Here is a 26,739-nt window from a genome sequence, read left to right on the forward strand (position 1 = left end):
CCCGTGCCCACCATCTAATAGATGGTGGGCACGGGAGAAATGGCGGGGGAGGGGGAAAGTAGTGGAAAAGGAGAGAAGTAAAAAGACTGGGTGTGAAGATGGAATGATGGCTGTGTAGTGCTGAAATGGGAACAGGAAAGGGGCTGGATGAGTGAGGACAGTGACTAATGAAGATTGAGGCCATGAGGAATATGGGAACGTAGAATGTATTGCAAGGAAAATTCCCACCTGCACAATTCAGAAAAGCTGGTGTTGGTGGGAAGGATCCGCATGGCACAGGCTGTGAAGCAGTCATTGCAATGAAGGATGTCATGTTTGGCAGCATGTTCAGCAACAAGGTGGTCCATTTGTTTCTTGGCCACAGTTTGTTGGTAGCCATTCATGCAGACAGACAGCTTGTTGGTTGTCATGCCCACATAGAATGCAGCACAGTGGCTACAGCCTAGCTTGTAGATCAGATGACTGGTTTCACAGGTAGCCTTGCCTTTGATGGGATAGGTGATGTTCGTGACCGGACTAGAGTAGGTGGTGGTGGGAGGATGTATGGGACAGGTCATACACCTAAGTCTGTTACAGGAGTAGGAGTCATGAGGTAAAGGGGTTAGGAGCAGGGGTTTGTGTAAGGATGGATGAGTAAATTGTGTAGGATCGGTGGACGGCGGAGTACAACTTTGACAGGGATCGGAAGGATAGTGGGCAGGACACGTCTCATTTCAGGGCACAATGATAGGTAGTCGAAACCCTTGCAGAGAATGTAATTCAGTTGCTCCAGTCCTGGGTGGTACTGAGTTATGAGGGGAATGCTCCTCTGTAGCAGGACGGTGGGACTTTTGGAGGTAGTGGGAGACTGGAAAGATAAGGCACACAAGATTTGTTTTTGTACAAGGTTGGAAGGATAATTACGGTCTGTGAAGGCTTCAGTGAGACCCTCTATATGTTTTGAAAGGAACTGCTCGTCACTGCATATGTGACGACCATGCGCGGTTAAACTGTATGGAAGGGACTTCTTGGTACGGAATGGCTGGCAGCTGCCAAAGTGGAGGTATTGCTGGTGGTTAGTAGGTTTGATATGGACGGAGATACTGATGTAGCTATCTTTGAAGTGAAGGTCAATATCTAGGAAGGTGGCTTGTTGGGTTGAGCAGGACCATCTGAATCAAATGGGGGAGAAGTAGTTGAGGTTCTGCAAGGTGGATAAGGTGTCATCCTCGATCCAGATCTCAAAGATGTCATCAATGAAGCTGAAGCAGGTGAGGGGTTTAAGATTCCAGGTTTTTAGGAAGGGTTCCTCTAGATAGCACATGAATAGATTGGCATAGGATAATGCCATGCAGGTGCCCATAGCTATAGTCCGGATTTGTTTGTAGGTAATGCCTTCAAAGTTGAATTGTCTGATTCTTGGATGCAAACTTGGAAAGCAATTTTCATCAGGAGTGATACTGGCAGTTGTTTCTATCATTAATTGTAGTTGTACTTGAGCTTTAATGGTGAAATCCCAGCAATGTGTAGCTGTCACTGGCAAATATAGATATTGGTGTGCGGTGAAGAAATGTTAAGATGTGGATGGAAACTGTCAGGATGCACCGTATTTAAACTCGGCCATAATCTTCAAGTGTTTTATTATTCCCAACTACAGTGCGGCATTCCTCACTGTCTGCATCACAGGGTCCCGCATGCCGAGGACGCCACTTCACTGTCTGCAAAACAGCTTGGTATGGAAGAGCTACCTCAGTGACCTGTGCAAGGCACTATGGCGTGCCGGCCGTGTGCAGTCGTGGTGTTTTGACAACGTCAGTAAGTGCTGGCAACCAACACAATGGCCTTCACCATGGGATGCCTGCAGCATATGTTGGGAGCCAACAAGACTGCCCACAGTATAGAGCCATCAAGTGGCCCGCCGCTGGCTGGTTACGGACCCCGTGTTGGCCTCAGAGGGTCAAACCAGTGACCCGCCATGGACTGGAATGCTGGTGCCCCATCTCCTGCTGCATGTAGCCAGTGGTGTGACACGCCCTGCCATCCAGGAGAGCTGCCACACTTGAATCCCCTTGTTAGAAAACCGGCACCTATATATACGTGGCTGTGTGCCTGTTTTGCTAATGTGCCACTCCGAGTAATGTACACATGACACCTACATTGTGCCAGTGGGCCCCTTCTGCCTGTAACTTGCGCCATGCAAACTGTTGTATTTACTCTTTTCAGCAGTTTGACGGCCCTGTGGCCTCCATTCTACTTTGCAACTGTGGTCAGCGTAACTTACTGTCAACCTGTCAACAGGCCCGTGCTTGGCTGTAACTTGTGTGCTCAGAAATGTTGCACCGAATCTAACTTTCCTATCTTGCTGCTACATTATTAACACCCCCCCCCCCTTTTTTTTGGAAAAGCCCAGTCCCTTTGTTGACTTCTAATTACTCTTAACCTTGTTTGGGTTGGCACGTACTAATGACATATTTACTACTACTATTAGAAAACTTAGATGTGGTCTAGTCCTCTTAAACACATGACATTAGACGAAACGTAAAAATTCCTTACTGGATGACAACTCCACTGAACGCTATCAACCCCTTATCTACCCTTCTTATGCCCTCGGTATCCAATCCACTGGGATTTGGACTACCGACGGTTCCCTCTTGGAATTGGCTCTCTGCCTAGTCAGAATGAAACCAACACGCAACAAAGTTAAGGCTGCGATGGCACTTGGCACAGAGGTGCTCAAACCAATCGTTACTTGTTGCCTCTCCCTATATGGGTGACATGTTGTACAAGATGTTTGGCTGAAATGTGCCCCTCTTGCTCTGAAATGGACTGGTTTACGTATCTCAACAGACCTGGCTCCAGAGTCTGATTTAACAAAGTCAGATTCTGCCTTGGCAAAAACTCTAAAGTTGCTTCTGGCCAGTACAGCTGTGGCTGTGTAACATTCAATTTTGTGACTCTTGAAATTGATGCTGGCAGATGGAAGGTTGGTCCTATTATGTTACACCTAGTTCCATTGATTAAAATTCCACTCCCCTCAAGCTCTATATGTTTTGCTTCTGCAAATACTTTCTGCTCAAAACAACTTGCTACTACTAGCAAATTTTCGTAAGTGGAGAAGATCCAATGCATCCCAACCCATTGAAAGCTCAATTTTGGCTCCACGATGTCCATTGGATAGTCTATTTCTTTCCTGCTGGCTAAAAATAACTGCACCGTACACATGTCCGGATTGGTGCTTATCAACCTGGCTGGACATACTGTTACCTTCCCTCTATGGCAGCTCCGTAGTTCCTCCCTTGTCATCTCGGCATGCCAGCTGTTAACTAACGAGATCAGCAATACCTCCTCAGTTTTTACTTCTACCAACTTGCTCAATGCTCCCTTTTTCAGTGACCTGAGGACAGGGAACACCATCACCCTTCCTCCCTCTTCAAAGAGACTGCTGTCCCCAGCAGGCTCACAATACTCGAAAACACATACAGCATAAGAAATACAATTCCTAACTAATCTACGCAAAACCAATGATACATAACAATAAAACAAAAAACAAAAAAACTACAAATACTCTTCTACTTTCTGGATCGCAAAGCATATGGTACATCATGCTATAATCTATCTTCCTGGTTTTCCCTGCACTTAACATCTCTCTCTATTCTCTCTTTCTTCCTTGTCCCTTCCTGTGACATGCCTGGAATCACATCTGGACAACCCTTAAATGGCCGCAACCGCCCAGTGTGTACTATCATTGTTCTAGTTGACAGCTGAAGCTTAATATTAATGGGGAATGTGGTTTCAACTACTTGATATGGCCCTTGATACCTCATGATGAACATCTTTGTTTTCCCTTTTGGCCCTACTCTATACTGTGGTAAACTTCCTTTCCACTTCACTGCATCTTACTGCCTTTCCAAAGCCTTCATATTCTCCCTTTGTACCCATTTCCAAGCATCCCGAATTGTCCTCACAAATTGACATACAGATTCACCGGTCCTTCCTTTCTGTGGTTTCACTAAATCAAACGGTGACAGCATTTTTCACCCGTACACTATCTCAAACGGAGACAAACTGGTATTGGTATAGATTTTTGCATTGTATGCGCATACAATATGCTTCAAATACTCGTCCCACTGATGGTGATGAGAATCCACATGAAAACTCAGCATCTTCCCGATTGTTCTGTGTGCCCGTTCTGTCCTTCCGTTCGCCTGTGGATGCAACATGCTCATCCTCAACTTCCTTACTTTCAACAACTTACACAGTTCCTTCATTAAATCCGACATAAAGTTGGTCCCTTGGTCAGTAATTATTGTCTCCGGTACACCAAACTCCAAAATCCAGTTATTTAGTAACACTTGCGTGATCATTGCTGCCTGCTGATTTGGCATAGCCACCATCTCCACATACCTCGAAAAATGGTCTATTATTGTCCGAATGAATCTGTTCCCCGATGGTGTTCGGCTGAAAGGTCCTAAGACCAATTCCCAACATAGAAAACGGACATGTCGCTTCTGGCAATCGTCGTAGTTGTATCCGTTTCCGACTCAAATCTGCACTCTGTGCACATGGTATACAATTCTTGACATACTAATCCACATCGACTTTCGTACCCCTCCACCAGTACCTCTCTGCCACTCTCCTATTCCTTGCTCTACTCCCACCATGACGAGATAACACATGTTCATGTGCTTTTTTTTAAACCTCATCTCTCAGCTTCGCTGGCACTACTGCCCTTGGCCCTGAGTTCATTTCCCTGCACAGAAGACTGCCGTACATATTAAATTGTGGCTGTGTCCAATACAATTTACAGTCATTGTCTGTGTCCTGTAATTCTTGCCATACTTCTACGTCTTAACCTATGACTTCTACTTCCGCCACCTTCCTACTTAGTGCATCCACATTACTGTGCTTCTTCCCAGGCTTGTGCACCACCTCATAGTCGAATTCACTAAGCCTCACAGCCCACCTAGTGAGTCTAGTGGACCGATCCTTCAACCCCAACAACTACTTCAATGCAGCGTGATCTGTCACTACCCGAAATATTCTCCCATATAAATAACATTTAAAATATGTGATTCCATAGATTACGCTAAGCATCTCCCTCTTTTTTGTTGAGTAATTCCTCTCTGCTGCATTCAACTACCTAGATGTATAGGCTACAGGATGTTCTTTAACATCAATTTCCTGACTGAGAACACACCCTAAAGCCTGATTTGATGCATCAAATGCTAGAATAAATTCCTTTTCAAAATCTGGGCACACAAGAACCGGACTTGATGTTAACACTTCTTTCAGTTTGTCAAACACTTTCTGACACTCTTCTGTCCACTCAGATTTCACACCCTTCCGTAACAATCGCATCAATGGCTGTGCTAGATCTGCAAAACCCTTCAGAAACTTTCGATAGAAATTGAAAACTCCAAAGAATGATTGCACTTCCTTAACTGTTTTCAGCTCCCGAAAATCCCTTACAGCCTGTACCAACCTCAGATCTGTTCGCACTCCATCCTTACTGATGAAATGACCTGAATATTTCACTTCTTCCAATGCAAAATGACACTTCTCCAGGTTCAACATTAAACGAGCTACTCTTAACCTAATAAAGACATTCCTTAACCACTGTCTATGTTGATCCATACTATATGAAAACACTATAATGTCATCCAAATAGATCAGACACTGCTGTGGTTTCAAACCCCTCAAGGCACTGTCTAGCAAACTCCGAAATGTTGCCGGAACATTTTTCAAACCGAATGCCATTCTGATATACTGGTAAAGGGCTCCAGGAGTAGAGAAAGCAGGTTTTGGATGATCCTCTGGAGCCACCTCTAAGTGATGATAACCACTTGCCAAATACATCATAGGGAAGTACTGGCACTGTGTTAAGTGATCCAAAGTCTCCAATATGTTTGGAATGGGGTATGCGTCCATTAGTGTCTTATTATTGAGGTATCGGTAGTCACAACAGAACCTGAATTTCTTAGTTCCACCCATAGACTGTTTTGGCACAATGACAATGCCCCCTCCCCAGCAACTATTACGATTCTCTACAATACCGTCCGCAAGCTGCTGATCAATGAAATCCTCCACAATCAGCTGCAAATACCTCAGTATTCTGTATTGTTTACAGTAAACAAGTGCTTCATTCCCTGTTAATATCATATGTTGAACAAATGGAGTTGCTGGTAATGGCCCTCGCAGAAAGAACAAATCCTTAAATTCCCACAACAATTCTTCCATATGCTCTTTTTCTCTTCCTAACCTTGTTATGCAATGCAGTTCTATCGGCAGTTTGTGGTTGATCGCTATGCCTACCTCTCGAACACTAGTCTTCATCATCTGGTGCATCCAAATTTACTACTAAACCTCCTTTTCCAAAATTCACGTCTACAGCGCTAAAATTATCAGCGTTCACAGGCACTACTCGCCCATCATTTCCCTCTTGTACCCATACAATACTACATTTCACAAAACAACCTAATGGATCCAAAACTTCATTATCCTCCAATGGTTCAATAACACATACCACATCCACAGGTAGACTTGACTCTACACTTACCCAAAGCGACTTCCCGATGCCACTAGACACACACTCATGTGAATTAAGCCTCAATTGGTTTGTTCATTATGTTGAACGCCCCCCGCGACAAGTCTGGATTGACAACAGTTTTCCTTAGCTGAAATAACATTCCACCAAGTCCCACAGTTTGTTGTCCTAGGTCAATTTTGGCATGATGTTGATGCAAGAAATCTACTCCTAGGGTCATGTTGTAGCCCTCACTTACCCATGATACTACCTCCATGCATGCATCAAAGCGGACTTCCCCTATGCAAAAGTCAACTGTCACTGACGCCAAAGGTTTGACCTCCTTATCCCCCACTCCATGCAACCTATAAAGTGGTGGGTCTAACTCTTTAGTTCCCTAGATTCTAACACTGAACATTCCGCCTCTACATACGTATTTGTAGCATTGAAATTAAACAGGAGCTCCCTTACGTGGGTCTTGGGCTCTGCCGTTTAGCAATTGTCCACATCTACTAACTCCACTTATCCATCCTGCATGCTGCTGATTTCCACCCTTTCCTCTATTCCTCGGTGAATGTGTACATTGCCTCTGCACATATCCCATATGACCACACTCATAACATTTTCTACCCGCTGTAAATACTGTTTGTCTATCACATACCCTATTGCCACGTCTATTTCCTCACATTGGATTGCCAGCTGAATGGCCGAATACAAATCTTTCGCAGTCCCTTCACGCACTTTCCGCACCATATACACCGGTAACCCTGATTTTATTCAGTCTGTATATTGAGCAAGCAATAAAGGCAACAAAAGAAAAATTCGGAGTTGGTATTAAAATCCACAGAGAAGAAATAAAAACTTTTGAAGTTCGCCGATGACATTGTAATTCTGTCAGAGACAGCAAAAGACTTTGAAGAGCAGTTGAACAAAATGGACGGTGTCTTGGAAAGGAGGATATAAATGAACATCAACAAAAGCAAAACGAGGATAATGGAATGTAGTCGAATTAAGTCGGGTGATGCTGAGAGAATTAAATTAGGAAATGAGACACTTAAAGTAGTAAAGGAGTTTTGCTATTTGGGGAGCAAAATAACTGATGATGGTCAAAGTAGAGAGGATATAAAATGTTGACTGGCAACGGCAAGGTATGCGTTTATGAAGAGGAGAAATTTGTTAACATCGAGTATAGATTTAAGTGTCAGGAAGTCGTTTCTGAAAGTATTTGTATGGAGTGTAGCCATGTATGGAAGTGAAACATGGACGATAAATAGTTTGGACAAGACGAGAATAGAAGCTTTAGAAATGTGGTGCTACAGAAGAATGCTGAAGATTAGATGGGTAGATCACGTAACTAATGAGGAGGTACTGAACAGGATTGGGGAGAAGAGGAGTTTGTGGCACAACTTGACTAGAAGAAGGGATTGGTTTGTAGAACATGTTCTGAGGCATCAAGGGATCACCAATTTACTATTGAAGGCAGTGTGAAGGGTAAAAATCGTAGAGGGAGACCAAGAGATGAATACACTAAACAGATTCAGGAAGATGTAGGTTGCAGTAGGTACTGAGAGATGAAGATGCTTGCACAGGATAGAGTAGCATGGAGAGCTGCATCAAACCAGTCTCAGGACTGAAGACCACAACACCACCACCACCACCACCACCACCACCACCACCACCACCAAGATAAACCAACAGAATTCTACTGGGAAGGTTTAAAATGAGTTCTTCAACAACAAGATAAACCAACAGAATTCTACTGGGAAGGTTTAAAATGAATTCTTCAGTACCAGTAAGTTATAATAGAGAAACACTTGATCTCAGTCTGCAATACAAAAAGGGAAATTCAGATGCTCCTCTCTGCTATCTTGATTCTGACTGGGAAAGCGAAGAATATGGAATACTTACAACAGAATACATTTTCCAGGTTTTTGGAAATACTGTTTGTTGGACGACAATGAGACACATGCGTTCCACTATTTTCAGCAGAAGCAGAACATATTGCTTCGGCAACACTTGCAACAGACATCTTGTGGCTGAAGAATCTTCTTGAAGAGTAAATTATTTGTGAAAACTACAACAATTTTTGGAAATAATCACTCATGCATAAGTCTATTACAGAAGTTGGAACATAGACAACTGCAGCATGGGGACATTAAATACAATTTCGTATGTCAGCTGTATAATGAAAGACATCTGAAATGTTCAATACGTTAGTTGTCAGGAACAAGTGGCAGAGATTTTAACAAAAGCAACTATGAGTGTGCAGTTCAATAGGCTGCATCTGAAGATGGGATTAGTCAAATTTGCAGAAACTTAATGAAATTATTAAAATTGGGGAGGGGATAATGAATATTTAATAATCACGCTTTGAATTTTTTCTCTTTTTTTTTGTATGTACCTTTCTCCGTTTCTCCACCTTAATGATTGTAATTACGACAAGTAATAAATTGATATTATTCAATAATATCCCCATACCAGTACTACGCAGTTAACGACGTACCAATGCACGATTTTTTTTATCATTAGTTTTTTAATACATTCACCAAAGCCACATGGAGGGAAAACAATCAATAGCTTTGGTGTAAGTTATGACCTTTAAAGAGTACCAGTTTTGTATAGGTTGTCCTGATTTTATTTTCATGCAATGCATCACTTATTCTCTTGGCTGCATGTTTTTGCCGTGTCAGGAGGTATCGTGTGGCAATTGCTTTAATCAGCAGTATCATATGATTGTCCAAGGGATGCTGATTTTTCATGTGCTCTGCTAACTCCTTAAACACTGGCTTGAATATGAATTCACTAAGCACCTCAGAAACACATTTGGAAAACTGATTTTTCAAAGGAACTTTAGAATTACCTGCAGTATAGCACCGGAACACTTTTTCTGCACACACACAGATGTCAACAACATCATTCGATGGTAAAACCAACCATCCCCTACTCTTTCTATGAATGAGAGAATAAGCAACATGGCTACCATCCCCTCTCAACACGGATAAACATGGTTCACATTTTAAGGTTTTCTCTAAGTGACGCACCACAAATCCAGCTATATATACTACAATATGGACTGCCACTTCAGAGAGATAAATTCCAGTAGCAAAGTAATCGTGGTCGTTGTCAGTTGTCGCTGCACTATTTTCCGTGCTTAGTAACTGCCACCGTTCCGAAGTGTTATTTATGCGATCTTCAACATTGGAACTGCTGAAAGTAAGAATGGGAATATCTTCCAAAGTTATACAATTCCCTCTTTCTGATCCACGGATCTCACTATGAATTAGTAGCCTATTGTATGCTGCAACAAACTGGCGAACAGTGGGGTTGTTATTCCAACCACTACGATTTCAGATGGCACTAAAAAACATTTCCAAGTGGTCCTGAGAACATTTGTAAAGAGGCAGAAACTTCAATAGAGGAGCATGAGTTTGTGTCCCCACTACTTTGCTATACATGTGTAAAACACTGGATATACACACCAGGAATCAAATAAACCCTGTCTTTCTATTTGCGTCAACAACTCTCATTGCTTGAGGATTTGGACCAACAGTGAGTTCCTTGATGTACCTCTGTGCCTTTAAAAGAAATCCCTCTACAGCACTAAAATTTGCTGTATTTAATGCCTGCTTGAAACCACTTTGTAAAAGTGTTCTGGAATTGCAGACATCAAAGAGACAGTTGAAAATGCGTATAAATTTTACTGTTGCAGATGCCTGTTCAAAACCTGGGAGTTTCATATCACAACAGTACTGTATGGCATCTGCCACAGAATTGCTAAGCAGCTGAGTAGCCAGTTTCACCTTCATTTAATTAAAAAAAAAATTAAGGTGACTGGCAGTGATCTTGTTGCCTATGTGGAGCCCTTCCTTGGCCTGTAATTTATGTAACAGTTCCAAAAAGTGCCAAGAAATGACACCACCTTGCTCATCCCAAAGAAATTTTTGTATCTCCTAAATCGTTGCACACAAATTTCAACATATGTGGAGGGTCTAGGAAAAATGACATTTCATGATCATTCCCTTCAACTGAAAAAGTACTTTTCAAAGTTTCACAATTGAGATTGCAGCCTAAACATCTAGCCATTGACAAATTGCTAGCTGAACCATCACATGTGAGCGAAACAACTTTCACACCACTTGAATTGGCAAGCTCAATGCACTCTTTAACTATCTCGGCTTTTTGCTCACCAGTTATACCAGCAGTCAGGAAATACCCAACTGGGAGCTTCCAAGAAGCATTAATAGCCACAAGCATGAGCACAAATGCTTCTTTGGCAATGGGCAAATTATCTGTGTCTACAGATGACCCCATGTCAACATAACCGTAATAGCATGCACCATCAAATTCTACATGTTGCCTGATGGCAATTTCATCAACTACCAAGCTACATAGAGTTGGAAACTTTGTTTCACGGTGACAAGCTTCTGCCGTAATTACCTTAAACGCCTCGGATGTGAAGCCAGGTGCTCCACCCACACACTGGTACCACTTTGTTAATGTTCTGGGGTGTGGCAAACATGTATTAAAACAGCACCTAACATAATTATACACCCCGTGGGAATAAAAATGCAGTGTTAAGGCAAAGGAGCACAGTTCTGGGCTGTATGACCTAGGTACAACCTGTGCCCCAGCTTTCGCAGTTTGTCGCTGCAGCAAGTCTCTCTGCATTCCAGTATATTTAGTGAACTTTCATCCACAAGATGCCTTAATGATAGCACTCAAAGAAGCCACTTCCTTCTTAAGTCGTTGCTTAGACTGCTGAAGAGTTTTAATTTGTTTTTTGTACTGATCAGTTTTTCTTATGAGGTGTTCACACTTCGTCTTCAGTTCCTCACTTTCAGAGGATGTCTGACTACGTTCTGGTGGTCCTGCAGTGTACTCAGGAACAAGAGCAGGAACTTCTTCATCCTGCACTCTGCTGACGGCAGCGAAACCTGAAGATGGAAAGGAAGAGCTCTCCTTCCGCAATGGTGGCTTTCTCTTCTTGTCTCCCTAAATGAAATAAACGGATGGAAAACATTAAGAACTGTTTTTAACAGATGGTTGAAGGTGTTATAGTCTTTGTCATGAACAGCATGTTACAGCCCACTAATTACTCCTATTCTTAGTCCTTTCCAGAAATATAAATTCTATTTTTCCAGCAACTATTTAGCTTGGTCATAAAATACTCATTACTCTAACAAAAACCATTGTTGTGTTCAGCAGACAACTTGAAATGCCTCCCATGTGCGAAGCTACAATTAATACACACTTATTGAAAAAATATAAACTTTGAACATGTAAAATATTTCTGCTGGGGTGTCTTGTTTAACTATAACACTGTATCGCTATGGGTGCTGTCAGTTAACAAGTTCTCAATACAACTGGTCCAACAGTTACTGACATAAAATTGTGTGTTATATCTAATTTTGCATTAGTGGTTGTTGCATATTCAATGTTCCACAGTAGTGGATAATGTTAACAAGAAGGTACTGCCAAAGCTTTTTAATCAATGATATCTTTCAATGGAGAATGTCAATGAATAGTGCATCAAACAAAAAAAAATGTTCATTTGCTGTGCTTAACCCAAATACAGAGTTATATTTCACACAGCCCAAGTGTTAATTTCTGTGACTTCACTAAATAATTATACCAGACAAACTTATTAGCTTCAGTAGTCTCATAATCTAAACAGCGAACCTGAATTTTCTTCTCAAATATTCTCTTGTGTGCAGAGGCCGATTTTCATCAAAAAGGAGCTTCATAAATTTGTTTCTACATGACAATGTGGAGAACCAGATTATCTCTTTATAACATATTGTGTAGCTGCAGCAACACTTCAGTGTTCCAGCACCTCCCCTCTTAAATTCTATATACAGCATGGAATCATTCCTAGGCAAAAACTATGTGTAAGGACCTAATCAGGTGGAAAGTGAAATTAATGTATTCAAATGACCTGAAGGAATCCTCCCAAAATCAAGATATATAAGTAAAACTAGAGCTGTATCAATTCCTCCTAAAACATAACTGCCATTAACTAGCAAAGACAGTGCAATAAAAATGTTGTACAACACAGTAGACCAGACAAAGTGATGTTCACAAACTACTGCCTTAAATATTCACATAACTGATATAATTTACTTCACACGTGTATTCCATTACTTTCGGAGTTAGAGCTAAATAATAGAAACTGAAAACTAAGTTAGCTATACCCTCCCTCCAAAGCCCCTTAAATACATCTTGTTTGTAATACGTACTGGGACATTTCTGTTACGTTACACTACTGGGAAACACTGTTCATTACCACCAATATTTACTGAAATATGGTACATAGGATGGCAAATCTACACAGTGTCCTGTTTAGGCCTATACTTTATGCCAGTTAATGTAGTGTTTGCTTTTAATTTGGTACATGATGAAGACACAGTGAGTTACTCAACACTTCGATTATCGACGATACGTACGTATTATACTGAAACGTGAACTTGAAAACTAAGAATTTAATTCATTGAATTAACATACCTTTTGCAAATGTTTTGGGTGTGTAGGGAAAACGGGTCGACACAAGCGTCCGATCCCACGCGTCGGCTTTGACCCGTGACGTAAGGGTGTTGTCGTGTGTGACGTCATGACGGCGCGGAGTTTGGTTTGAGTGTGGCTGTCTCCAGTTCAGTTTTATCTTATTTTATTTACTTTTCTGATCTGTTCATTCTATCTCGTGAGATTTTTTTTTTTTTAATTTAAAAACACTTATTACTTATTTTAATTATCTGTTTCCTCGAATTTCTGTTTTAGTTTATTATATTTATCTTTCTGATCTGTTCATTCTATCCTGTGAGATTTTTTTTTTTTTTTTAAAAGACAAAAAACACTAATCAGCTACTGAATCATCTTTATCTTCTATGGGTTGCAGGGGTTACGACCCCTGGGGAGGTGGGTGGGTATTCATGCATGGCTGTCTTCACTTACACGTTGTAGCTACGCAAGGCGTCTAAATTTGTTTATATTTAGTTTGCCCCCCACCCAAAACACTGCATTTCTCGCGCTTGTCCCATTAGTGTCATTAGGCTTCTTGTGGAAAGTGTGTGTGTTCGTTTTTGTTTCCGCCATATTTGTGACGTCATGGGTCAAAGCAGACGGGTGGGATCGGACGCTTCCGTATTTCCGGGAAAACTGATGGTACAGCATTTTCTCGCAGCCTTACTGTTGAAAGGGAAGTTCGGTCTATGTCTTCTTCTCGGAAATGCTGAGAACATATAGTGCTCCATTTAGACGCACGCCAATTCTTCATCCTCACGGCATTCTCCCACAGAGCTTTCCAACTTTCATTTTTAGGAAATCTAAAATCATACAGGAGAAAAACACGCTATAGTACAAGTACCGATGTAGCACACATTCATTCACAAAGAAGTTGTAAAATCACACTTAACGAGACAACTTACACATGAAATGTTATTCCCTTCGATTTCGCATCACAATCAGAACGATTCGTACATCCGAACACCACACAAGTCACCATAATAGCGCAAAATCCTTCCAAAAGCGAGCGACAAGCCTATGCACACAAGCTAACAGCAGCAATGTTTTGGTCGGACTGAGATGGCTACCCTCGGCTTCAGATAGCTTCACAGCTGTGACGTCACGGCGTCTCCCTCTATTCTCATCATATCAAATATATCTCCTCATATCACAAAGCACAATATTCACTTAAGAACTGCTACATCTTCAGAAGACAGGCTCACTGTAACACTCTGATTCCTTGCTACAGGAGAGGGTTATGTTATGTTATATTAGGTTAGGTCAGGTCTCCAATCTTCTTAATCTATTTTTGTATTCAGGGTGCCTCACGTTGTAAAGTGCCTCATCAGCTTCAGACATCTCTATTAATTTTGTAGTTGTCGGCACACACCAACTGTATTTACCGGCAATGGTTATAAAAACACTACAGAGTACAGACGGCAGAACGCTGCAGCGATGCTAGCGCTCCATGTGGTAACATGTCACATTGCAGTGAACAGAAGACAAGCGGTTTCTTTGATCAAATATACAGTGAGGCCCTAGATTTGATCAAATATTGGACGACATTTGACAACGTCCCTATTACACTATCAAATATCTTTGACAAAGATATTGGACAAAGAAATTTGATAGTGTAATAGCCTAGAGTAATACCGGCCGGTCCACACGTGACCCGGAAATGGCACAAGCCCCGCCCATTTACCCCCCTCCACAACAATAAAGCGCAGGTGTAAAGTCTCTTTGTCATCTCCGGCAGTACACCGCAAGGTTACCGCCCTTCGATTGTGCCATTCCAGCACTAATCGAAGTGCTAGGTTTTTCAGGTGCCAGCCAGCCAGCCAGCCAGCCAGCCAGCCAGCCAGCCAGCCAGCCAGCCAGCCAAGCAGAGCCGCAGCAGTCCATCAGCAGCAGCAGCAGCAGTCCCGGTCACGGTCCCGGCCTGCAGCCCCGGTCCCGATCTGCAGCGGCGGTCCAGCCAGCAGCAGGCAGCCAGTTCTCCTGCAGCGGCAGCAGCGGTCCAGGCAGCCAGCCAGCCAGCCAGCCAGCCAGCCCGCAGCAGCAGCAGCAGCAGCCCCGGCCCCGTCCGTGGCAGCAGCAGCAGCTGCGGCATTCCTGCCACCCGCCGTCGCCGTCCGACCCTGGTCTTCGTCCGTCTTCGTCTTCCTCTGTCTCCGTCTCCGTCTTTGTTTTTCGTCTGTCCCCGGTTTGTGTCCTTTCTTTTTCGTGCTACGTGTTTTTGCTTCTCCCTATCGTCATGTCCGCCCCCACCACCACCGCCACCACTACCACCACAGCCATAGTTTATACTTCTCCTTCCACCGCCTCCACCACTATAACATGGTGTGCCCAGTCACACCCCCCTCCTTCCATCCCGCCTCTTCTCACTCTCCCTTCGCCCTCGCTCTTTGTCGCCCCCTCTCCAGCTTCTTCCTCCCGCTCCTCTCGATCTGATCCTTTCCCCCCACTCCCCCAGCCGGTCACTGCAGCTCCAGCTAGGGTGGTGGCCCGTCGGGCCACTGTCCATGCCCAGATCTCCCCATCGCCTTCGCCATCACCGCCGCCACCGTCGCCGTCGCCTTCACCGTCACCATCTCCGGCGCCGACTGCTGCGTCCACGCCGGGACCTGTCCTTTCCCACCACCTCCCTATAGCTCCCGTCCCTCATATCACCACCCGCCCTTCTACCGCCATTAAACGCCCTAGTGGCACCACCACCTCCTCCGCTCCCAAAAAGGCCCCGCCCCGTCCTCCTTCCCCCCCCCCCCCCCCCCGCCAGGATGCCATGGATGTCTCCCCACCTGGCCCTGCTCCCTCCGCCTCCTCCTCCTCCCCCCCCCCCCTCTTTATACAAATACCTCCTCTCCCATCCCGATCCTTCCCTTCTCGAGGCCCGGAATCTCTCCCTCCTCCTCCGCCAACACTTCCCTGGTGCCCCCATCTCTCTCCTCACTCCCAGACAGGATTCTGTTCTCATCTCCTCCCCCAGCCCAACCCTCCATACTGACATCCTCTCCCGCCTCCCCGTCACCCGTTTTGGCCCCAACGCCTCCCTCGCCCCTGCTCCTTCTCCATCTCCTACCCGCCAACCCCAACCCCCGCGTCGCCCGCCGACCCTCACCGCCGTGATCACTCGGCTCAGTTCGTTGATCACGGAGGAGGAGGTGTTGGCAGAGCTCAAGGCGCATCCCACGCTGGAGGTGCGGGCGGTCTGCCGCATTTTCAACTCGGCCGGCCCCACCCGCCTTATGCGGGTTTTTTCCGAGGATGCCCCCTCCATTGACCATCTCCTGAAGGAGGGTGCCCTCCTCTTCAACCAGCGCTAGAAGGTCGACCCCTCCCATTCCCCTCCTCAATCCCTGCGCTGCCAGAGGTGTCTGCGCTATAACGCACACCCAGCAGCTGAGTGCCGCGAGGCCCCCACCTGCCGCATTGTAGGCAAGCGCACTTCCTCCGGCAGTGCCCTAACCTTCAACCCCCTCCCTCCTGCAATACCTGCAATCTCCCCCATCCCACCTACTCCCAAAAGTGTAAAGCCTGACTCCCTCCGACCACTCCTGAACTCACCGTCCCTGTCCGTCCTCTGGACACCCCCACCCCTCCTGGCAATTCCCTTCGTCCCCCCCCCCCCCCCCCCCACCGCTGAGGACATCATCAGGTTCATCACCATCGTCCTTCAGAATGTCCATCCCTTTCAGCGCCCCCACACCCTCCAACAGATCTCCCTCGCCGCCCGTTCCATTTTTCAACTCAAAATGTACGCCACCTACTCCCACAACCAGGCCCATTTCACCTTCTCCCGCCTTGACACCCTCGTCTAAATCCCTGTCATGGCGCGACAGCAACGTATCCGTTTCAACAATATCCGCTCCCTTCCCGCCAACAAGAACCTCTTCCTGCATACCCTTGCCACCCACCGTGTGGATGCCTTCCTCCTCAATGAAAGCTTCCTCCAACCCCACCACTCCATCCACACCTCCCCCTATCTCCTCCACCGCTCCGATAATCCCCTCCCAATTGCGCGTGGCGGAGTTGCCATTGGTCACCACTGCCAGATCCCCGTTCGGCTCCAACCTCTCCTTCCCGACCCCACCGAACACCTGATCCTTAGTCTCTTCTTCCCCGGCCTTACCATTACCTGCGCCACCATCTATGTCCGCCCCAACGCCCCTATTCCTTTCAACTTCCTCTCCCACATCGGCCGCACCTTCTCCTCCTACGTGATCGCCGCCGACCTCAACATCCATAGTCGTTCCGCTGCCCAGTTATGGCGGTGGCATCGGTTCCTCTCTTCCCTTTAAGGCGACCTCATCCCCATCCCCCAGCACACCCGTCCCGAATCCAATTCCACTCCTGATGTTATCCTCTCCTCCCCCAACCTCCTAGGCCGCATAACGGTGGATGTCCTGGAGCCTATTGGTAGCGACCATCTCCCTGTCCTCCTCACCGTTTCAGACGGTCGTCGCCCCCGCCCCGACCCTCGTAATGACCCTCCCCCCAAGTACGTCCATGACTATTCCCATGCCAACTGCAATGCCTACCGGGATACCCATTCCACCCAGGTCGATAGCCACCCCTTCACCTATCACCACCCTGACGATGTTACCCATGCCGCCTCCTTTCTCCAGCAGACCTTGTCTGAGGCCGTGGAGGCCCACGTCCCTACTGTCGCCGTCCACCCCCACTGTCCTACCTTACCCCCACAGGCCGTCCTCCTCCTCCGTGAATCCCGTCGTCTCTACCGTGCCTTCCTCCGCACGCGTGACCTGGACACACTACGACACCACCGGCAACTACAGCGACACATTCGTAATTTGCTCGCGGCTAAGAAACGCTGGGACTGGCGACAGACATGCACCCGTTTAAATGCTACCCTCCCAATCAACTCGTCCAAGTTCTGGTCGGCCTTCCGTCGCCTTACCGGAACTAAACCCTCCCCCTATTATCCTCTTCTCCATGATGATCACCCTTTCCCTGACACCCTTAGTAAGGCCAATCACTTTGCCTCCTACCTCTCCGATGTATTTTCCATCCCCAATGATCCCCAGTTCGATTACTCCCTCTTCCCGGATATCCGCGATCGAACTGACACCTCTGTCCCTCCCCTTGCTCCTGGTTTCCAGTACTTGGACAACATTGCACACACGGAACTCAATGCCCCTATCACTACACAGGATCTCACTGATACACTCCGCACAAAATGCAACACCGCTCCTGGTCACGATCGTGTCACCTACCGTCACCTTCGTGAAGCTCCTGTCTCTTTCCTCTCCACCCTGGCCAGGCTCTACAATGTAGTCCTGTCCACCGGTTACTACCCCGACCTGTGGAAAACCTCCCGTATCCTCATATTCCTTAAACCTGGCAAACTGCCGTCCGCTGTCTCCTCCTACCGTCCCATCAGCCTTTCCTCGGTCTTCAGCAAGGTCCTGGAATCTATCCTCACCCGACGCATCCACCAGCATCTCTGCCAGCACCGCCTACTTCCCGTTACCCAGTGTGGCTTTCGACCGTCCTTCTCTTCCGACGACCTTCTCCTTCACCTCACTCATCTCCTTTCCGAACAGCTTAATTCCCGTCGCTCCGCAATCTTCCTCTCCCCGGACCTCGATCGTGCTTATGACCGCATATGGCATTCCGGTCTCCTCTTCAAGCTCCAAACCTTTGCCCTTCCTATTAACTACATCCATCTGATCGGCTCCTTTCTCTCCCGCCGTCCTTCCTATGTCATCATCCATAACTCAGATTCCTACACCTTTTTCCCCTCCACCGGTGTGCCCCAAGGCTCCGTCCTCTCCCCCCTTCTGTACCTTTTGTACATGGCGGACATTCCGCTGCCGGCACCACCTGTCCAACTTCTCCAGTTTGCCGAAGACACCACCTTCCTTGCCCTTGCCCCCACCCTACAGCGCTCCCAACACCTTTTCAAATCCCATCTTGACCGGTTTACCGCTTGGTGCAACCAGTGGTTGCTCGAGGTCAATCCCTCCAAAACCCAGGCGATCATTGTAGGCAAAACCACCCCTTCCTTCTGTCTCCTTGATTTCTATATCACCATCTATGGCCGTCCTATCGCCCTCACTCCCACCCTTAAGTACCTTGGCATCACCCTCGACCATCGCCTCTCCTGGACTCCCCACCTCCGGACAATCCAAGCCAAGGCACGCTCCCAACTCGGTCTCCTCAAGCTCCTCTCCGGCCGTACGTGGGGTCTGGACCTCTCCACTATCCTCCACACCTATAAATCCCTCATCCGCCCTATCCTTTGTTATGCCCATCCGACTTGGATCTCCGCCCCCCCCTACCTTTTATAAATCCCTCCAAATCCTTGAACGTCATGCTCTCCACCTCGCCTATCGCATCCGTCTCCCCTCCCCCACGCGGATCCTGTACGATCTCATCCCCTTCCCCCACCTCCTCCTTTTCCTTGAAAGGATACGGATCCTGTACACCTCCCGCAAGCTCGATCCTCCTCACCCGCTTGTCTCCCCGATCCTCTCCCACCCCCGCCCACTGCCACGCCTGTATTCGCTCGTCCCACCCGGTCTCCATCTCTCCACCCTCCTTACCCTCTCCCAAGGTGGCTTCCGCCAGCTCCCCCTCCCTGATGATGCCCTCCTCCCCTCCATCTACCCCTCCCACCAACTTTGATCCTCCCGCCCTCCTCCTGTGCTTGCTCCACTGGGCACCCTCCCTCCCTTCTCTCCCTTTTCCCTCCCTCCTCCCTTTCTCCTCCCTCCTCCCCTGGGCCTCCACTCCCCTGTCCCTCTCCTCCTGCCCCCGTCTCCTCAGCCATTGGCATCCTTTTTCTCCCCTCTCCCCTGTTCCCCTCTTGGCAGGTCCCCGGACTCGCACACGCTCAGTGGACATTCACGCGCCGGAGATCACCGCCATCAGTGTTTCGTGTGTGCCATCATGTTTAGTGTTCAGTGTTTCACCGTCACACTCCATCGTTCACCAGTGCCATCGTCTTCTTCAGTGTTTGTGCGTCATATCAACAGTTTGCAGTGTGGATTATCGTCGAGTGTGAACGGCTCCGTGTTTGTGTTTATGTGTCTACTGTTTTATTGCCCGCCGTTCTGTAACTTATGTGTCTTTTCAGTGTTTCTTCTCTTTGTGTATCCTCTGGCTGAAGAGCGGCGTTGTATGCCGCTGCCAGCCTCTTTGTCCACGCCGTGTAGAGTGCATCAGGGGGGTGAAACTCATATAGGGATTTCCAGTAACACGACGTTGGTTTGGTCCCGGGCCACTTGGAGCGCTGCAAGTTTAGCAATTTATAGTCTCGTGTTCCTATTGGATGACGTAGTCTTCCATAATTGTTTTGGTATCGTAGCAACGTGATCGTGATTTTTCGTTTAAATTGCAGTGTAAGTATGTTGCTATTATTCTGCTTGTTGTATCATCACATTACGTTCTGTGGACTCTTGTATATTTGTTCCTGCAAAGAAATACAATTTCTGTTGCTCAGTTTACTTAAAGGGTAAGTATATTTCTTATTTCTGTTAATATTTCCTTGTATTTCATAGAGAATCCCATGCTAGCAGCTTTTGACATAGTTTTATTCAACTTTCCGAATCCTGTAATGGAATATAATTCTGGCTTTGATTCATCTTCCTTTTTGCCACGAAGTGACATAATAAGTATCATTTATTGTGCCATTTACTACATACCAAATATTGGACATGTTACAATTGATTCGTAATGCCTTGAGTGTGTTCTATTTCCCATTTTCAACAGTAAATATTCTGTACAGTACATAACACTCTATCCAGGTAAAAAGTGTTTGTTGCTGTTGTATCTACAAAGGTTGTGTTCTCACATGATAAGACATTTGTTTCGAAGTCACACAAAGCAGGTCCTTCAAGCAGTTGAACATTTACACGTATTATTGTGGCAATATCCAATGCAGTAGAAATCTTCTCGCACTTTAATGCTCAACACAATGTAATACAGATTTACAGCTGTAACTGTTACTGATAATGTACAGTTGAATTTGGTATCTACCATGGTATCTAGATGCTGAAATATACTGAAATGGTACAATAAGCAGTGTTTCTACCACCTGATAGCATTGTTTAGTGAAGTAGTGTTGAATATAGAATATAGTGCAACTACGCTCACGCAGTTATATATAGAGTGATGTGCATATACGTAGTAGAAATGAGAATTTGTTTCGTTTTTTCACTATTTTGTAGCAATAACACATCAGATTACAAGCCATGATAGCAGTTGTCAATACTTCAGTACAGGATAGCTGCATTTAGACATAGGCTAATATGATTTTTGATAGTGAAATTAATTTCACATTGAGTTTTCTTTAACATTAATCAATGTAAACCATACCTGATCTTTTTTCTCGTTCCTAATTTTTGGTTTGAGTAACATTTCAGACACATGAAGATGGATCATACAGGAAGAGAAGAATCCAGTTTGAGATTGAAATTGAAATACTCGTGCAAGTTTCCTGGATGCAGGGGTAGTTATTATGTAAAAATAAATTCCAAACACAAGAATAAACATTTCTATAAATTTCCAGCTGCATCAAAAAGTGAGACTTTAAAGAAGTGGAAATTGATCTGTAATATAGATGGTGTCAACTGTAGTTATTATTATGTGTGTGAGGATCATTTCTATGAAGCAGATTTTGTGAACTTTACTAGACACATGCTAAATCCTGGTGTTATACCAAAGCACATGGAATTGGTGTTGTATCATCCTCCCCCCACCCATCTGTGTTACACTGGTGGTGGTGGTGGTGGTGGCGGTGGTTTCACCACATCGGGTGCAAATATAAGTGTGCAAGAGACAGGCCATAATGCAAAATCACAGTAATACAACGAAGCAGTCCCCCTTTACAGAGCACAGATGATGGTGAGTACAGATTTTTATCCTCACCTGTTTATGATGTTGAAAGTAGTGCAGGTGTAATGGGATCTGGCGTTTCTAAACGTGATTTAACTCCAAGAAAACACAAAATGTATAAATTGCATAGAATTACAGTTTCCAGAGTGTGTGAATTGAAAAAACAGCTACAGAATGAGAGGAATAAATTGAAAATTCTAAAAGAGTTGTATGATGACAGGAAATTTCAGTTAATTGAAGAAGAGTTGAATGATGTGACTAAAACTTTTATTAATAGTCAGTTAAGAAATGACAATATGCAGCCCACAGCAGTACGGTGGTCTATACAAGATAAGGCATTTGCTTTATCTGTTTATAAGTGTAGTCCCCGGTTGTACAGATATTTGGCCACATACTTCTCCCTTCCATCTGTCAGGCTGCTCAAGGGAGTGCTTTCCCACATACCATTTGATATAGGACTTAATCCAGCTTTATTAAACTTTTTAGCAAGGGAAGTAAGTAATATGCATGAAAATGACAAGTATTGTGCTCTACTTTTTGATGAAATGTCTCTGGATGATGGTATGTACTATGACACACACAAACAGCTAATCTATGGGTATCAGTTGGGTCATTTAGGACGTTCACCTGTAGCTGCTAGTCAAGCATTGGTTTTTATGATGAAAGGCATTCACAGAACTTGGAAACAAGTTCTAGCATATTACTTTACTGCAACCACTTTCCACTACACCCATTTGAAATCACTCATTGTTCACATCATAAGTGAACTACAGAATATTGGGTTCAAAGTGGTTTGTACTGTATGTGACCAGAATGCAACAAACCAAAAGGCCCTTAAGCAACTGTGTGAAGCAAATTTGTTGAAGGCCAGTATATTTCATTTTGTCGTCAATAATCAACCAATTGTTACCATTTATGATGTACCACATCTGCTCAAAAACACTAGAAATGATTTGATAGATAATAAAATTCAATTTGAACCTCACAAAGCAGCAAAGTTTGAGTACATCAGTACAGTGTTCTTTTTGGATTAAAAAAATAAAAAATAAAAAACGGTTCAAAACTCTGCCCAAATTAAAAGCACAACACTCTAACTTTTCTGATTCCCATGTCAAAATGAAGGTAAAAGTTGCTGCTGCACAAATGAGCCATACTGTTGCAGCTGCAATTGAAACATATGTTTCTACTCACACATTACCATCTGAAGCTATACACACGGCTGAGTTTGTGGAAAAGGTAGATAATCTCTTTGATTCACTCAACAGTAATGAGCAATATCCCAGGGATTGAAAACAATTTAGGTGTGCTTTATCAGAAAATTCGTCACATTTAGAAATGTGGTACAGCATATTGAGGGAAATAGGCAGCTGGCAAATAATAGATTTAAAAACGGGAAGAAACAAGACTAATATGTTTAGCTTCATAAAAGGTTGGCAGATTACATTACAGTCTATTATTTTCTTGTGGAAGACCTTGAAAGTGGTTGGCTTTAAGTACTTAAATTTAAAGGCGTGCAATCGAGATGCTTTAGAAAATTTCTTTTGTTGTATAAGACAACATGGTATTGCTAATACAAACCAAACTTGTTTTCAGTTTGTACAAGCTCTGAAGACTTGTGTTGTCAATCATATGACTTTGCCTTTCAAAGCCATGAGTGTAAGTAACTGTGAAAATGATGATTACACTCCCTTGAGCAGTTTGTGTCACTTTTTGGCAGCTAGTGGTAGGAGTGAACATTTAAGTGAATGTGAGATGAAAGACACTGATACACCTGAGCAAATTTATTCTTACTCAAATGGTATCATCGAGTCTGTAGAAGATCAACAATCCTTAGCCTATGTAGCAGGCTATGTACTAAAAGCCATAGATGTACCAGATGATTGTGAAACATGTAATACCAGTCTCTACTCCTCTGTTGTGACTGAAAATCATTTGTTTACCTCATTTAAAGAGAATAGTGAGAAGCATTCTCATTTGAAATATGCAAGTGAAAGAGTCATGATTTTCCTAAGGGCACTCCATGCTCAGCTGTATGAGTATCTAAATAGTCATGGTCACACAACAAAACTACATGATAATTTAAAAAAAAAAAAATTTGTTCTGTCTCATACAACAATTTGTAATAAACATGACATTGAAGAGAGACTTCTGAAGACAAGTATTCCATTTATAATATACAAGTATGTGAAAGAAAAGAAATTCACAAACAAGAGGAAATTATGTATGCAACAACTTAAAAAGAAGTTCAAATCATGTTAAAAGACTTTGTATTTTGTTTATTATGTGTACAATGAGAGTAAGCTCCCTATACATATACAAATGTTCTTGTATCAAAATCATGCCTTTGACTTGTTATGACAAAATCTGGTAATTCAGCAGGCACATAACTTAACACTTTGTAGATGTGATGATTGGATTCTAAAAGTATAATGAATAAAGTGCTATCAAGGGGAATTTGTGTTAATTTTCAGTAGTGTACCAAACAGTGTTTTCAAAGAGAAAGTAAACAAATAAAAATGTTAAAAATAAATGTTGTACCAGTGTCTTCTTTCATCATTTAAACGTGATGGGTGTTGCCAAAATAACAGCCAAGTTAGGGAAAAAAGAAAAAAAAATGCTGTGTTGCAGTTCATTTTCTTTGTATGTCTCATTGGCAAAAACATTTTGGCTACATTCATGGAGTGTCTACCTGCTCTGCTCCCAATTTGTTTTTCAGTTTTGTAAAATAGTATTTTGTGTGTTTCATAAATTTCTTGGAACTGTGCAGAAGTTCAATTTCAGATGACTGAATATCCATAAATAACAATCAACGAAAAAATAATAAATCGGATTTTGTAGACTTTACAGTACATCGTTGGTTTGTAGCACAGATTTTTTTGTAAATGACCTCTTCGGTATCCATTAGCTGTGTAGTTATTTATTTGTGTAACCTACTATTCCACTTTCGATCATGCGAGTGGACATAATGTGCTTTAGGATATGTGGAAACGTAAAAATCATTTATATATGCATGCAATGTCAGATGATTTTTGTCTGCCATGTGCTAAAGCTCGTTTATTTCCACATGATAATGGCCACACGGCCAAAATCGCAATATTGAGTTTTACAAAAAAATTTCAGTCAAAAGGTGACGTAATTTACGAAAATTTTCACAATGTAAACTGCAGCTACGAGTAGTTAAATGTTTGTTTTTGGTTGAGATTTCTTTTATATATTACTTTGCAAGATCTCAAAAACCTTTATTACTGCACTATGCGGCCCACATTCAAACATTAAATGAAAAATACTCTCCTCTAATTTGCGTATTTAGAAATAAACATAAGAGATTTTCGCGCTATATTTTTTCGTATTGAAGTTCACAGCCAGGCCACAAGTAGCGCTGGTGTCGTTCTGTGTTCCCAACGAGTTAAAATTTCATAGAGTGGCTATAGGTCCGCCATGTTTGAAGCAAATTGAAGTTCTGGCCGCCATGTTTTCTGTAGTCAAGGCATTCGTCTGCTGTGTCCCGCCCCCTTGTAACTGCGTTTGACTTACTTGAAATAGCCCATACTAGCTTTATTTTTTCTAAAACAAGCAATAGACAGCAGTGATTTCAGTGTAAACTGACAGCAAAAAGGGATGTTTTTGTCGAAATATGGCTAAACTTTTCGATGTAGATAACACTACAAGACAACTCAAATAAGTCTGTCCATCCACTATAACGTTACTTGTTACCCATAAATTAATGCAATTAGAGCAGGTACCACCAGGATATTACGGCGAAACTTCTAAACATGCTGTGGTTAACTATTAGAAACAGTAACGGGCGCAGAAATGCAATATTTTTGTCGCTATTTCAAAGTAAACAGTCAAAGCCTCAAAAACCAGTACACTGTGAACGAGAATTTATTTGAAATATGTGTTACAAGTAGTTAACACAAGCATAGTAATTCAATAACAAAGTCGAAGCGTTCTTGGGTGGGGTAATTTCACAAATTTTCGTAAGTAGCTGTATGCCTTGGCAGAATAAAAGTGTAGGGTCAGGGCAAATTTCCTTATTTGCTGAGAATAATGGCATACTTTAGCACTGCACTGAAGTTCCAATAGCTCCTTCAACAAACCAACTACATGCTCACTGTTCAACATATCAGAAACTGAACTACATAGCCTTCTTCTCAAACCAGCAACTAAAGTCAGTAACTGCACTATTCTTCTTTTGTGTCGTACACTAAGTTGCTTCATTTGCTTTATCCGCTTCTTTAGTCGCACATTCTCTGCTTGTACTCTGTTATATTGTGTTTTCAACTTCTTAGGGCTTGGTAGACAGTAATTGTGGTCAGCAGAAACAGATGTGGGTCCGGGACAGGCACTGAAAGAATGTAGTTACATCATAAGTTTATAACAGAGTTACACCATAAGATTATAATAGAAAGTATGTCATTCAAAGTAATAAGAACACGGAGTAAAATTAAATTATTGACTTACTTTGTGCTAATGATGTCACTGTAATAGCACTATCTTGCAAATTGTCGAAAGATCGCTTTCTGGGTTGTGGTCGTAATACTTTATCTTGCTTTTGTAAATGTGGTGGAAAGTTAAAGATAGTAGGTACTGGTTTTGACAAAAGGCGCCTCTGGACATTTGTGTGGTACATATATTTCTCTTCAAAATGAGCTGAACAGAGGTAACTGGCTGTAGCAGGAAACCAGTTTTCTCGCTTCATATTTATAACCCATCTTTTTGTAATTTCCTTATCTTTTAAAGGAAATCTGTAATCAACGATAAATAAATTACTTCCTGCATTTGTCTTAAGCATAATTACAGTTCCAATGCAAATGACTCTTTAATAAACATTAAAAAACGTGTGTCGTGTTTCGGTACCAATATACTTACTTATAATA

At 43.7% G+C, this 26,739-nt stretch overlaps 1 protein-coding gene and 1 long non-coding RNA gene across 2 annotated transcripts; both read right to left on the reverse strand.

The window, feature by feature from the left end:
* Positions 1 to 10,426: 10,426 nt before the first annotated feature.
* Positions 10,427 to 11,170, reverse strand: LOC126484758 (uncharacterized). Its single transcript, XM_050108352.1, has one exon. It carries the CDS (start codon positions 11,168 to 11,170, stop codon positions 10,427 to 10,429), a length of 744 nt encoding a protein of 247 aa, XP_049964309.1.
* A 14,558-nt stretch (positions 11,171 to 25,728) lies between these two features.
* LOC126484587 (uncharacterized) lies at positions 25,729 to 26,521 on the reverse strand. Its single transcript, XR_007587885.1, has 2 exons — positions 26,324 to 26,521; positions 25,729 to 26,207 (listed from the first exon to the last, which is right to left on the reverse strand). It is a non-coding gene; the product is annotated as an uncharacterized LOC126484587 (long non-coding RNA).
* Between the last annotated feature and the right edge of the window lie 218 nt (positions 26,522 to 26,739).

The sequence above is a fragment of the Schistocerca serialis genome, chromosome 6 (genome assembly GCF_023864345.2).
Source record: "Schistocerca serialis cubense isolate TAMUIC-IGC-003099 chromosome 6, iqSchSeri2.2, whole genome shotgun sequence".
NCBI classification, from domain to species: Eukaryota; Metazoa; Arthropoda; class Insecta; order Orthoptera; family Acrididae; genus Schistocerca; species Schistocerca serialis.